Source organism: Heptranchias perlo, chromosome 20 (genome assembly GCF_035084215.1).
Source record: "Heptranchias perlo isolate sHepPer1 chromosome 20, sHepPer1.hap1, whole genome shotgun sequence".
In the NCBI taxonomy this organism is placed as follows: Eukaryota; Metazoa; Chordata; class Chondrichthyes; order Hexanchiformes; family Hexanchidae; genus Heptranchias; species Heptranchias perlo.
The window spans coordinates 36,305,155-36,320,300 of record NC_090344.1 but is presented as its reverse complement, the minus strand read 5'-3'; the positions used below and the strand labels follow the sequence as shown (position 1 = coordinate 36,320,300).

The 15,146-nt window shown below is 44.7% G+C and overlaps 1 protein-coding gene and 1 long non-coding RNA gene across 5 annotated transcripts in view; one reads left to right on the top strand and one right to left on the bottom strand.

Annotated features, from left to right (window-relative positions):
- LOC137335700 (uncharacterized) overlaps positions 1-15,146 on the top strand; it is a 200,195-nt gene that overhangs the window by 37,860 nt on the left and 147,189 nt on the right. The gene's annotated exons all lie outside the window — the stretch shown is intronic.
- The window catches only part of LOC137335698 (annexin A4-like), a 58,136-nt gene that overhangs the window by 34,357 nt on the left and 8,633 nt on the right, over positions 1-15,146 (bottom strand). The window contains exons 2-3 of one of the 2 annotated variants that reach the window (XM_068001000.1): positions 12,498-12,551; positions 1,533-1,620 (exon numbers count right to left, since the gene is read on the bottom strand). In XM_068001000.1, coding sequence (XP_067857101.1) covers positions 1,533-1,620; positions 12,498-12,506 — 97 coding nt within the window. In that variant the 5' untranslated portion in view covers positions 12,507-12,551. The remainder of the gene's footprint in view (positions 1-1,532; positions 1,621-12,497; positions 12,552-15,146) is intronic. The other variant, XM_068001001.1, reaches the window with a different exon arrangement.

Here is a 15,146-nt window from a genome sequence, read left to right as displayed (position 1 = left end):
AGTATTTGAATTTGCCATCATGCTCTTTCTACCCCTCTCGCCTCCAGGACAAAACCCTGCCGACACTCCCATCTGAGGCACACATTAAACAATGGTCATTTGAGCAAGGGATTGAAGAACACCTGGCACCAGTGCCTTCTGGAGGGGAACATGTGGAGTGGAAAGCAAACCACATGCTTGGAGGTTGGTTGGGGGGGGGGGGGTGGGGGGTGTTGGAATCATCTCCTGGAAGAGCCATTTCACCAAATGTGATTAACATTAGCCTGTATAAACAGCCATTGCACTACAAGTCCATGTTCCATGAAGTGCTTTCTGAGAGAAGAGCTTCTTTTACATTGGTGTCACTTGGAGGTGTTTATATGAATGTACAAAATTGACAGGCAGGCAAAGACCAGCTGGTCCATCAAGTCTGCCCCACACTATGATGATAGGCGCATCATGACTAAACAGTGGAGTACATACCCCGCAACCATGTAATCTCCAGTCACCATTTACCAAAGCATGGTCTCACAATGGCAACTCCAATGCAAACCTGGCAAATTCAGCAAGGCAGTGTCCAGGAAGACTCCAACCAAAAAAAAGCTCAATAGTCTACTTTTACTCAGAACTTTCCATGATCTAAATCAACACAGCGCTCACTTCAAGCTTTGTTGCCATTGAAAACCACACTGGCATGTGAGAAATTGTCCCATCTTATCTCGCACTCGTGTTTTTTCAACAGAAAATGCTAATTTGTGCATTTGCTGATCAGGCTACCTGGAACCAAGCCTGCAGATAACAACCTGGAGTGCTACAAGTCATTATCTGAGCTAAAGCAGCAGGAGAAGCAGCTTTCGGCCTCTCTCAGACAGAAAATAATCTAGATATTTTGCTTTTTTTTTTAAAAAAAACTATTCCCTACTAGCCTCCTATTTGTTCTCAGGATGAAGGTGATGCTGGCAAGGCAGTGTTTGTTACTAGTTGCCCCAAGATAGTCGTGGCTTGCTAGACTACTTCAAAATTTGCCACAACGATACTGGGGCTAAAGGGTTAAATTATGAGGACAGCTTGCATTCCCTTGAGTTTAGAAGGATAAGGGGTGATTTGGTTGAGGTGTTTAAAATGTTAAAAAAAGGAGTTGCTAGGGTAGATAGAGAGAAACTATTTCCACTGGCGGGGGAACCCAGAACAAGGGAGCATAACCTTAAAATTAGAGCTAGGCCAGTCAGGGGTGACGATTTTTGTTAGGCAAGGATATGAAGGGTTATGGAACCAAGGTGGGTAGATGGAGTTAAGATATAGATCAGCCATGATCTAATTGATTAGCAGAAAGGCTTGAGGTGCTGAATGGCTTCCTCCTGTTCCTATATTCCTGTGGGATCGCACTCAGGAGCGAACGGTAGCAAGAGTACAGGCTGCAACAGATAATAGTGTATAATGGAGAGTGTAGCTGAATGCCAAATGTGGTATAACAGCAGCCAATCTTAGAGAAACAGTCTTTCAATGCTTGCAGATAACACACACCAAGTGAATACTGTTGCTGTCCTACGTACCAAATCCCTTCATCGCCTTTCTTAGTTTGGCAGCATCTTCCTGGGAATTGAATCCAGAGAATTCTCTGACTGTGCCTCGTTGTCCAACCTGTCAAAAGAAAAATACCCAGTCAAGGTAATTTAAAAAAAATTCCTTCCTCCTGAAATTTATGGGCTTTCAACCAATGAGTCACCTGTAACTACTTTCTGAAGTACCTAGTCTTCTTTCCAACTCTTGTTTACCTTGTTTGTGCCCTGCCCCCAAGGGCCTCAACATTCGTTTCTCAAATTAAAACAATCAAGTGAGTCAAGTTGTCCAGTATCACACGTGACCCTTTCTGCGTGCAAGAAATAAAACATGAATGTTATAATCCAAGGTGACACTTCAGTGCAGTACTGAGGGAGTGCTGTATTGTTTGAGGCATCTTCTTACAGGCGAGAAGTTAAACCAAAGCCCCGTCTTCTCTCTCGGGTCGACGCAAAAGATCCCGTGGCACTATTTTTAAGAGTAGCGGCGTTCTCCCTGGTGTCCTGGGCAATATTTATCCCTCAGCCAACATCAAGGATTATCTGGTCATTATCACATTGCTGTTTGTGGGGCCCTTCCTGTGTGCAAATTAGCTGCCACGTTTCCTACATTACAACAGTGACCACAGTTGAAAAGTAGTTCATTGGCTGTAAAGCCTTTGGGACATCCTGAGGCAGAGAGAGGCACGATATAAATGCAAGTCTTTCTTTAGTCAGCCAGTCTCTTTTCGGTGTCTGGTAAAGCTGTGGATGCAAGAGTGAGCCCATCACCTCTGTCAATGTGCCATGCGCTACTTGGGAAATGGGATCAAGTACAGATGGGTTGTAATGTACAACTCTGGTTCCTACAGTTTCAAATGGCAAGCGGGGCAACAGGAGCAGATGGGGGAAGCAGCATGCATCCACTCTACACTGAGCTTTGCTAAAAGAAAACATTAAGTTATAAAAGGATGAGGACCTGGCACATTGTTTGCCCTAGACTGCAGTTGTAATGCAATTTAGTGCAGTCTGGAGTTGGTGACATTGAAGAGACACTTTTACATAGAATGTACAGCACACAAACAGGCAATTTGACGCAACAGGTCTATGCTCCACACGAGCCTCCTCCCACCATATCCTTTCTCCTTTATCGAGCTGCCCCTTAAATGCATTAAAGGGGGAGGGAGAAGAGGCCACAGAGGGGGGGGGGGTGGGAAGAGGAGGAAGGAGGAAAGGGGAGGGAGAAGACGCCAGAGGGGGCAGGGAAAGAGAGGGAGAAGTGGTCACAGGGGTTGGGGGAAAAAAGTGCCACCTGTCACCCTGACCCCAAGTAAAAAAAACAAATCTTCCACATCCTCAGGACATCCCAAGACACTTCACAGCCAAGTCGAGTGCACTTTTGAAATGTAGTCAGTATTGCTGTTGTACATAAATGAGGCAACCAATTATTGCACAGCAAGGTTCCACAAACAGAAAAAAAAAGTTAAATAATCAATAATGGTGGTGTTGGTTGAGAGATGAACATACATTAGGATGCCGGAAGAACTCCCCAGTTCTTCAAATAATGCCATGGTGTCTTTAACGTCCATCTGAACAGGCTTAACATCTCATCCGAAAGATGGCACCTCAGACAGTGCAGCACTCCCTCAGTAGTGCACTGGAGTCTCAGTCTCTATTATGTGCTCAAGTCTTTGCGCTCTCAGCCTTCTGACTCAGATACAACGTTCGAAGATTCCAGTCTCCTTGGGCCAACCATAATTTTCAAAAAAAGTCAGCTCAAAAGCTGATGCTGGAAAATTGATGCCATGGCACTATTTTGAAGAACAGGGGAATTCTCCAACATTACTAAAACAGATTATCTGGTCATGTTTGTGGGACCTTGCTGTGTGCAAATTGGCTGCCACGTTTCCTACATTACAACAGTGACTACATTTCAAAATACTTTGTTGGCTGTAAAGCACTTTGGGATGTCCTGAGTTGTGAAAGGTGCTGTTGCTGAGACTCTAACAAACCCTTATTATAATGAAGAAAATTCATTACTGCTTGACAAGTAGTTAACAGCCTGGATAGTAAGATAACTTATCGGCAGCACAGTAAGTGATAAGAAATGGCACGTGTATAATTTCAGTAAAGGAAGTGTTTAACCCATCAGAACCAGGTGTAGTAACAGGTTTAACCAGTTACCCAGTTTAAATCAACACATTTGTACTGAGGAGGTGCTTTCTACATTAATCATCAAATCATACAGCACAGGAGACCATTTAGACCATCGTGCCTGTGCCAGTTACCAGTTACCACTCTCCTGCTCTCCCCACAGCTCTGCAAATTTTTCCTTTTTAAGTAGAGGCACAGGTCAGGAGTGTGATGGAATACCCTCCACTTGCCTGGATGAGTGCAGCTCCAACAACCCTCAGGAGGCTCAACACCATCCAGGACAAAGCAGCCTGCTTGATTGGCACCCCATCCACCACCCTAAACATTCGCTCCCTTCACCACCGGCGCACCATGACTGCAGTGTGTACCATTCACCGGATGCACTGCAGCAACTCGCCAAGGCTTCTTCGACAGCACCCCCCAAACCTGTGACCTCTACCACCTAGAAGGACAAGGGCAGCAAGCACATGGGAACAACACCACCTGCACGTTCCCCTCCAAGTCACACACCATCCCGACTTGGAAATATATCGCCGTTCCTTCATAGTTGCTGGGTCAAAATCCTGGAACTCCCTTCCTCAGAGCACTGTGGGAGAACCTTCACCACACGGACTGCAGCGGTTCACCACCACCTTCTCAAGGGCAATTAGGGATGAGTAATAAATACTGCCTTGCCAGTGACGCCCATATCCCATGAATGAATTTTTTAAAAATTCCCTTTAAGTTATTATTGAATCTGCTTCCAACAGTCAGGCAGTGCATTCCAGATCATTACAACTCAGTTTAAAAAAAAACTGTCCTCATCTCACCCCAGGCTTTTTTGGCAATTATTTTAAAACTGTGTCCCCTGGTTACTGACCCTCCTGTCAGTTGAAGCAGTTTCTCCCCATTTACTCTTTCAAAATCACTTAAAATTTTGAACATCTATTAAATCTCCCTTTAACCTTCTCTGCTATAAAAGGAGGACAATCCCAGATTCACTAGTCTCTCCACATTACTAAAACCCCTCATCCCTAGTACCATTCCAGTGGAATAGAAACTTTACTAGTGGAAACATTGGGCGCTGAATTGGGCCGTGTAGAGCCCGTTTTGGCGCTACACGGCCTCTCCGACATCCAAGATAGAGTCTTGGATGCACATGCATGTTTCCAGCGTGACGTGCGCCAGTCACCATCTTGGTATAGGAGTTAGCACAGATAACGCACGCTGAAATCATGTAAAGTCAGGAGAAAATGGCTTCAGTGCGCAACGCTGATTTCAGTGATATACACCATTTTGGGACTTAACGCTCAACTCAACGTCTTAACCCCAACCACCTGAAAATGTCTTCGAGTGCCTGGAAGACCCCCCCCCACTGGCTATTTAAAAAAAGGGACCATGCAGGATTTATAGGTTAGTGGCTGGATTATTGCTTCTGGCTGCTGAGACATTTGTAACTGTTCTGGGAGGTCTCCTATACTTGACTACTACAACACGGGGACATAGCCCAACATTTAGAGCCAGGACGTGCAAGAGTGAAGTTAGAACATGCTTCTACACGCAAAGGGTGAGAGAAGTTTGGATTGCTCTTCTGCAGACAGCAATTGATGCTAGCTCACTTGTGAAAGTTAAATCTGAGATTGATAGATTTTTGTGAACCAAGGTATTAAGGGATATGGGGCTAAGGCGGGTATATGGAGTTAGGTCACATGTCCACCATGATCTCATTGAATGGTGGAACAGGTTCGAGGGGCTAAATGCCATGGCCACTTGATATGTGCCACCTTCTCCTGCAAGAAAGCAGGATGTGTGTCTGGGTGATGTGCCTGTCATGGTTGAATAGTTGCCAGTGTGTGGGGCCTGGGAGTTGTGGGTGGGCAGATTGAAACAGTGGTAATGTGTAAGGGTGAGGAAGCACCTAGTTGGAAAAGTTGAGTACTGATGGAAAAAGTTTATTGGTATGCGGGGGATGGGCTGTAGTGCATGGTGTAGTTGGTAGGAGATGCCACTTGACCTCACTCACCTTCACCACTCATGTCAAACCATTGAACATCTTCCTGCACTGCATCGATGTTCAAGATGCTGTGCGCCTGGCATTGACTTCGTCCCCCGCTACCTCTCACTGCCTTGAGTATATGCGCCCCCCCCACCGCGGATATAGGATGTCCCTCCTTCTGTCCACCTCTTGCACCCAAGGTCTTTAGTGCATCAGCAAAGTACCTTGGTGCATGCACTCACAGGCCTGGTACCAACTCAGATCAGCAGATTGGTGAGGTCTGGCGTGCAGATTGGAGGATGTGGGATTTAGTGGTGTACAACCTTTATTCAATGTTTTAACATTGAATAACCATAGGGATGGGACCTGCATCTGTGTTTTACGTGTGCAATGTCTGATCTCCATTCAGATAGTAGACTTATGTTCAGCAAACAACAGGTACCAGCTACCTTTAAGAGATTTCTAAGAAATATCCTCCCTTGAAGGAGATCGAGCTCCTCTGGTGGTGCGAATTGCATTGATTCCATATGCAAGGCCTGGAATGGAACGCTGATTGCAGCCAAGTGCCCCGGTGGGTCCAAACTTGCGTCCTCCCTGCGCAGGGTACTTGCTCATTGTGCTACGCGTGTCCAAAAATGGCTCCCCATCAAATTTTTCCCCCCCCATTGGCTCAGTTGGTAGCACCGGTGAGTCAGTTGTGGGTTCACCTCCTGCACCAGGAACTGAGCGCAACATTTAAGTTGATGGCTGGAATCCAGTGAAGTGCTGTGGGACAGCTGTGTTCCTGGAGGCTGAAAACCTGTGAGAAATGTTAACTGAGGCCCAGTCTGCCTGTTCCAAGGGAATGTAAAATGATTTCATGGCACTCTAAGAGTAAGGAGTTCCCTTGGTATCCTGGCCAGCATTCCTCCCTTAACCAACAGTGCCAAAAATAGATGACAAGTCATTCATCTTGTTGCTGGGCACAACAGCTGCTGGGTTTGCTTGCGTAACAACCACTCCTCAAAAAGTAAATCGACCATGTGAGGCACTTGATGTTTTGTGCATGTGATGTGAATGCAGGCATGTGACTTTTTAGGGGCCTGGTTCCAGGATGAAGAACCCCATAATTACAACAATATCAGTTACTTGCAAATGTCAAGCCTGCAGCAGGCATCATATGCACTGCCCTTGTGAATTTTTACAATTTTTGTTTTAAGGAAGAGAACAAATGGAGTAGAGAATCATTACACTACTGATTGACGATTGTGTCCTCTTTCATTTGGAACAATAATAAAATGTGTAAGGCATTTCAGCACACCAAAGCTCCTTAAGCCACTGACCTTACCCTCAACTTGGGAGTGTAAAGTGCTGCATAATCCTCCCACCCACCTACCTGCTTTTGTCCAAACTCAATGCCAGATCTGTGCATTCATTCTGGGCTGCTTTAAAAAAGTGAGGAACAGAGAATGGCTTCCAATTACAGCTGCCTATTAGCTGAATGTGATTCTCTGTCTAACTATAAAAGCATTATAAAATCATGTGTGTTTGTTGCAATCACCGAGTGCTGCAGCTTAGCATGAGATGACAATTAGCTGAAAGGCAGACAGTCACATGCTCAGAGCTCACGTCACCAGCTCCTATCCCCCTCTACACCAAGCCAATCGGGAATAAAATTAATCCCAGATCCCGTCTACCCAAGATGGGCAGAAATATACCGGCAGGAAGAGAAATTCAATCCACGTCAAAGAATCCACAATCAGACACTGCACCAATGAGTCAGGCAAGTATCAAGTTACCAACACAAACGTGCACTTGGCAACTAGCACTAGAAAGTCAGCTGCAAATCTTATTTTTTCCCATCGAGCTTCTGAGGAGTAAAGCTTTTTACTGCCAAACAATAAAGAAAATATTTTTTTTTTTTCTTAATTCGTTCATGGGATGTGGGCGTCGCTGGTAAGGCCGGCATTTATTGCCCATCCCTAATTGCCCTTGAGAAGGTGGTGGTGAGCCGCTGCAATTAGTGTGGTGAAGGTTCTCCCAGTGCTGTTAGCAAGGGAATTCCAGGATTTTGACCCAGAGACGAAGGAACGGCGATATATTTCCAAGTTGGGATGGTGTGTGACTTGGAGGGGAACGTGCAGGTGGTGGTGTTCCCATGTGCCTGCTGCTCTTGTCCTTCTAGGTGGTAGAGGTCGTGGGTTTGGGAGGTGCTGTCGAAGAAGCCTTGGCGAGTTGCTGTAGATGGTACACACTGCAGCCACAGTATGCCTGCGATAGAGGAAGTGAATGTTTAGGATGGTGGATGGGGTGCCAATCAAGCGGGCTGCTTTGTCCTGGATGGTGTCGAGCTTCTTGAGTGTTGTTGGAGCTGCACTCATCCAGGCAAGTGGAGTGTATTCCATCACACTCTTGACTTGTAGATGGTGGAAAGGCTTGTGAATACTGGGAGTGCTATAAAATTGCCCACCAACTCCTTCATGCAAACTCACAGTTGTAAAGTGGGGAAGAGCATACCAGCTAACTGTTCCCCTCATAAATAAGCCACACAGCACAGAAAATACTGCTGAATCTGCACAATCAAAAGGGAGAGGCAAAGATCAAACTTGTGTTTGGCGCCATTTACACTGGGAAGTCTCGAATTATTCGCAACACTAAAAGCTGTGTTGTCTGGAATTTGAGTTTCAAGCAGGAAATTCTCAGTAACAAAAACCTTTGTTACTGACAACTGCAGCAGAAATCCAAGTCCACCTCAACTCCCGGGTGGGTTCAAAATCCAATCCTGGTTTCCGAAAAAGGTTTGAGCAAGTTTTTCCTCTTTGCAGTTGGAAAATGGATGACACTGTTCGTTTTCCAATACACTGTGTTGCTTCTTCAGGAGAAGCAGAGTGCATGTACACAGTCACAGATTCCTCTTCAACCAACACCGAACACAGATTATCTGGTCATTATCACATTGCTGTTTGTGGGAGCTTGCTGTGTGCATATTGGCTGCCCCATTTCTCATGTTACAACAGTGACTGCACTTCAAAAAGAACTTCACCAGCTGTGAAGTCCTTTGGGATGTCCTGAAAGGTGCTATATAAATGAAAGTCTGTCTTTCTTCTATCCCTAGCAAAGAGCCAGCACAGACAGAGGCAAATGGCCTCCTTCTGTACTGTAAACACCTATGGTTCTGTTCCTCAATCTTCATGAACAACTGCCCATTCCTCAGGAGGAAACTCTGAACGAGTCACTTCATGCATATCCTCTAACATTGCTCAGAAGTTAGTACCTCTCTCATCAGACCGAGGTTTTCAAATAAAGTCAAGATAGCAGCTACCTGACTTCACATTCAAGTTTCCATTCTGTCAATCCATTTTTGTTCAGGTATGTTCTGAGTGTAAAGCAGTGTTTATTTTGTAACAGGTATTAAACAACAGGTCGTAGGCTACAGTGCAGTCTAATCATCCCCAATGGGGAGACAGATACAAGCATCCATGGAACCAAATCCTCCCTTTCAAGAGACGGGAAAGGTGTAAAGGGGGATGATGGAAAAAGATTGGACCGAGATGTGCATTTCATTCAGCTGGTGGAATTGAAAATTGTACTACACTCAATCACATCCCTATATTAGAGAAAGTTTCTCAAATTCAATCCACATCACATTCACTTTTCAAAAAAAAGTGAGCACATACAGGGTTGGAATCAGTTAACTGGTAGCCATCGGAAAGCTCTGTTGCCTCAACTTCACCAGTTTCCAGCTAAATCATAGTTTCCGCACTGCTCGCGCACACGAGATGCTGAGTGTTTGGGGCTTCCTAGATTAAAAGGCCAATTAAACAAAAAACTCTTCCTAGTTTGCTTTATGTATTCAGAGGTTTAAGATTAAAATGCTGATTGCAACTAGGTTCAATGTAGTAGAGGTCAAGCAGGTAATAGTTGAAAAGTGTCAGTGTGTCAGGATTGATGTGTTTTAACAGCACTAGTTGCAACTGAAAGTTAGATCATAAAATTATGAATGGATGGGACAGGGTACATAGAAGGAGACTGTTTCTAGTAGTTGAGGGGTCTAGAAATACAGGCCATAGATACAAGATTAAATGCAAGAGATTAGAACAAAGCAAGAGGAACTTCTTCACCCAGAGAGGCTGTGGAATTCACTTCCAGGGTTAGTGGTTGAGGCAGAAACTATGGCAACATTCAAGATTAGATAGGTAGATGAAGATGAAGAAGAAAAAATGCAGGGATATGGGAAGAGACTGGGTAAATGTGATTAGGCCTATTTGCTCACGTGGAGTAAATGCTGACAGACTGGATGGGCCAAATGGCCTGTTTCCATGTTGTAACCTCTAATAGATCAAAAGTAGATAAAACCAAATCATTTTGCCTGCCTTTTCTCTTTTGAAGGAAAGGCTGTTTTACTGGGGAATAGAACGCTTTCCATTTCAGGCATAGTGTCAGCATCAAGCACTCAGAGGTTAAGTATAGCACAGCAGGGTAAAGCTCCCCAGACGAGTCATCCTGTGGTTTCTCGGAGGGAGAAGTACCAATTGGTGCTGGTTTAGGGACAGTTTTATGCCATAGGCTTATGCCCACTAGGAACTGAATTGAGTCTGGCCAAGCTCAGTTCACAAAGCACCCTTAAACGCACAGCAGGCAGAGATTTTCCATCCCATTATTCTGGGCTGGATTTGAACCCACCTCCCAGAAATGAAAGGGTTGTATCTAACCCAGTGCACCGAGTTCCCCATCATTTTCTAAAAAAGCCCAAACTATTCCCAGGATATTCTAGATTATATTGTGCCTGAATGAAGGTGAAAATAGTTTCCCCAACTTGTTTTCTAGGTGAAGGACCAGCAGTTACTGGTTAGCACTTTCACCTACACGAGCATGGGAATGGGACTAAGTGGATAGCATTTTTAAAGAGCGGACACAGGTACAATGGGCCGAATGGCCTCCCACCCATCACACTTCTGTGCCTCATCCTTTCCTGTGCATCCATTAAGTGCTTGTTCTGTGGCACTTAGGGTGCACTTATTGGGGTTCCAGCTGGGCAGAACCCGGTTACATATTGTGTCAGCAGTGGCTCATTGGGTGGCACTCTCACCTTAAAAGAGTGTGGGTTCAAGTCCCACTCCAGAAACTTGAGCACATAATCCAGGATGACACTCAGTGCAGGACTGAGGGAGTGCTACACTGTCTGAGCTGCTGTCTTTTGGATGAGACTTTAAACCAAGTCCATCTGCCCTCTCAGATGGGCATAAAAATCCCACGGCATTGTGTGACGATGATCAGGAGAGTTCTCCCCGGTGTCCTGGTTAATATTTATCCCTCAACCAACATCAGATTATCTGGTCATTTATTTCATTGCTCTTTGTGGGATCTTGCCGTGTGCAAACTGGCTGCTGCATTTCCTACATTACAACAGTGACTACACTTCAAAAGTACTTCATTGGCTGTAAAGCGCTTTGGGACATCCTGAGTTTGTAAACGGCGTGATATTATCACAAGTTCTTTCTTTTTGTTGATATTGCATCGCTGCTGCCTGGCTGCAGCTTTAACTGTGAGGGAGATCTCCACCCAGGCCTGGATACATGGCTGGGAGGAGCTCTCATCCAACAGTTAGAAACTGAAAGATTTAGCAAGTATGGAGTGGGGGAATGTCTGCTCGCTAACAAAGTAAATTGAGGTCAAGCCAGTTTAAAAAGTGCCCAGTAGATACAACTGACACCCCCTGCCCCACCAAGCACTTTGTAAATTAGATCTGACATTACACTGGGTTTACACTGCATGCGATGCCAATGCCAAGTTGTGCAAGACGACCTCACTTCAGAGAGTCTGACTCCTAGTTGCTCCAGAGTCAGTTCTGGCTTGCCTCAAATGGCGCTGCACAGATACAAAGCTTGCATAAGAACATAAGAAATAGAAGCAGGAGTAGGCCATACCACCCCTCGAGCCTGCTCTACCATTCAAGAAGATCATGGCCGATCTTCAACCTCAACTTCACTTTCCTGTCCGATCCCCAAATCCCTTGATTCCTCTAGAGTCCAAATATCTATCAATCCCAGCCTTGAATATACTCAACGACTGAGTATCCACAGCCCTCTTGGGTAGAGAATTCCAAAGATTCACAACCCTCAGTAAAGAGATTTTTCCTCATCTCAGTCCTAAATGGCTGACTCCTTATCTTGAGACTATGACCTCTAGTTCTAGACACTCCAGCCAGGGGAAAACAGCCTCAACACCTGTCAAGCCCTCAGAATCTTATACGTTTCAATGAGATCACCTCATTCATCTAAACTCCAGGGAATACAGGCCCATTCCACTCAGTCTTCACCACTTGCAATGTAAATGCAACTTTAAGCAGCACGAGGCAAACTGACAGCCACTGGACTGCAGTACTCCTTAGCTGTGGAGCGATCGGAAGAGCAAACTTTACAGCGCAAATAATAATTAAGCCAGTCAAAGAGAGTGTGTTTTTTTTTAAAATGTGGAAATCCTTGAGGGTTTATTACTGCAATAATCCCCTCTAAAAAAGTGTGGTTAAGCTTTAATGCCCCAACATGCAAACCTTTAGCATCCGTTACTCATACAGTTGTGGGTCAGTGATCTACTTTCCTGAACATTCAGATGTGTGCTTCATCAGTAACAGTCAACATCAGCACAAGAGCTGGAGCGGTTCACCAATTGGTACAGTGTTTGATCAATGGATTTTTCCGCTGATAACATTTTACAACAAGTGATTACAGTTTAACCAGGAAGAAATCAAGTCAATGAAACCCTTGACATCTTTATCGATCCCCAGTCAATACCCGTTAAGTCCTACGTTCTCTCTTTAACAAGCAGACCGCGGACCTGGAAAGATGGGGGGTCAACTTCAGAGTACTTACGGCTGCCATGGTAACAGAACGACTGAATACTTGTCCCTGGAGAAGAACTACCTGCTGGGGGGAGAAGAAAACAAAAAGGCTGGTGAAGTTTACTGCACGGAGACGAGCTGCATTACAAAAAAAAAAAATCTGTTGAGACTATTGAGATGTAGGAATGGCCAATTAACTTTATAAATGTTTAACAGTTAGAAAAGTCATAACCAAGGCTACCGATTTAGGATGGAATTGCACAATATGATCCTCTGGACACCAGTGACAATCCAATAACGCTGCATAATAAGAGCAGAATTTGACCTAGTCACTGTTAATCAGCATCCCCGGTCACACAGCATCCATTTTAATAACTTCTACTCAGCTGCTTTTAAAATGCACCGAGATGTTCTCCCATGAGGGGCTTCTATTTAAGCACAAGTTGCTGTGTCCACCTGTGCTTTCTGATGTGTTGTAGTGGTAATGATCCTGCTTCATGCAATGCATTCCCCTATTCCTTAATAGAGTCGCCATGACCATTGCAGCCAGAAAGTGGCTGCTTAAGGCTGTAGGCTTCCAGCATCCATCTACAGTTTAGAAAATATTTCAAACTGTGTGCCAGTCACCTCAACCAGTTGGGGCCCCAACAGAAATAGCACGTGTTTAAAGCTCTTTGGCCTGCAATCTCACTAGCATTACTTTGGGTGCGGTAGTGTAGTGGTCATAATGCAATCCAGAGTTCACAAGTTGAAATCCCACCGTGGCATAGTTATGAAATTGAATTCAGTAAATCTGTTAATTTGTGGGCTGACAACACAAAAAAGGTATTGTTTTAAAAATCAAGCTGGCTCAGTAGAATCAGATTCTTACAGTACAGGAGGCCATTCAGCTCATGTGTTGTGTCTGAGGGGATCTTTGACAGAGCTATCCAATTAGTCCCACTCCCCTGCCCTTTCCCCTTAGCCCTGCAAATTTTTCCCCTTCAAGTATTTATCCAATTCCCTTTTGAAAATTATTATTGAATTTGCTTCCACCACCCTTTCGGGTAGTGTATTCCAGATCGTAACAACTCACTGCGTAAAAACATTTCTAGTCATCTCCCCTCTGGTTCTTTTGCCAATTAGCTTAAATGTGTGTCCTATGGTTACTCTGCTTATTTACTCCATCAAAACCTTTCGTGACTATGAACGCCTCTTGAATTTCCCCTTAACCTTCTACGCTTTACAAAGAACAATCCCAGCTTCTCTAGTCTCTAATATGTCTCATGATGTATCTGAGGGAAGGGAACCTGCCACCCTTACTCAGTCTGCCTACATATGACTCAAATCATACACTTTCACAACTGAGTGGCATGATGAGTAAACAATTGCTACATGAAGACCTACCACCAGTTTCTCAGGGCAACTCAGGATGAGCAATAATTGACAGCCTTGCCAATGTCACCCATGTCCCAAGAACAATTTTTTCTTAAAAAGTGACGAGAATAATTGGGATTCTTCCACCTCTTTAAAAAGGGAGAGATTTCATTCTCAAAGTGATTTATTGCACAACACCAAACATTACCGGCTTAGAGAATTGTTCTACAAGCTTATTCTTGCTGTGGTTGTGATCGATAATGATGCCCCCGGAAAGGACCACCACCCCCAGTGGAACTCAACACCACACCAGCACGTCACATCCTTGAAATACCTGATCAACAATGGGCTAAATTGTGAAGGTTTACCAACTGGTTAGATCAGAAAGAAAGAACTTGCATTTATATAGCACCTTTCACAATCTCAAGAAGCCCCAAAGCGCTTTACAGCCAACGAAGTCCTTTTTTTTTTTAAATTAAGTTTAGTCACTGTTGGAACATAGGGAAACGTGACGTCAAACTGTGCAAAGCAAGGTCCCACAAACAGCAATGAGATGAATGATCAAAGCAGTTACTGTTTTTTTGTAAAGTGATATTGGTCGAAGGATAAATGTTGGCCAGGAAACTGGATAAAACACCCCTGCTCTTGTTTGAATAATGCCATGGGAAGTTTAACATCCACCCGAGGGTAGACTGGACCTTGGGTTAACGTCTCATCCGAAAGATGGCATCTCTGACAGTGCAGCACTCCCGCAGTACTGCGCTGGAGTGTCAGTCTGAATTATGTGCTCAAGGCCCTGGAGTGGGACTTGAACCCACAACCTTCTGACTCCGGAGAGAGAGTGCTACCTGGTGAGCCATGGCTGACAGATGGGCTGGATTCAGGGGGCTAGTAATTTAATCCTGCGCAATCCCCAATGCGCATGTTGGCATCAAGTCGATATGTAGTGATGTCGCTGCCAGCGAAAGTTCTGCTACAGTCAGAACAGTGTGTGTATCAGCCGCTGGTAGACCCACACTTGTCTTTTTAAAAAACCCAAGTAAATTTTATCTTCGTTTGCTCTTACCTGTGTGAGACTTGCACTATGGGAGCTAGGAACATCAGAAGCTGCTTAAACAGTGCTACCAAAAAGGAGAAACAGTCATCTCCTGGCTGAATGCAGAGGTCAAGAACATACTTTCACTTGCTGACCACTACAGATCTACCTGCAGCCACTGGGAGAGGTTCAAAGACCAAAAACAAAGTCATGGTTCAGAACTTTAAAAAATGTTTTCGTGCCGCCTCGGCACTGTGGAATCCACACCACAAAATTATCCCGGTGATT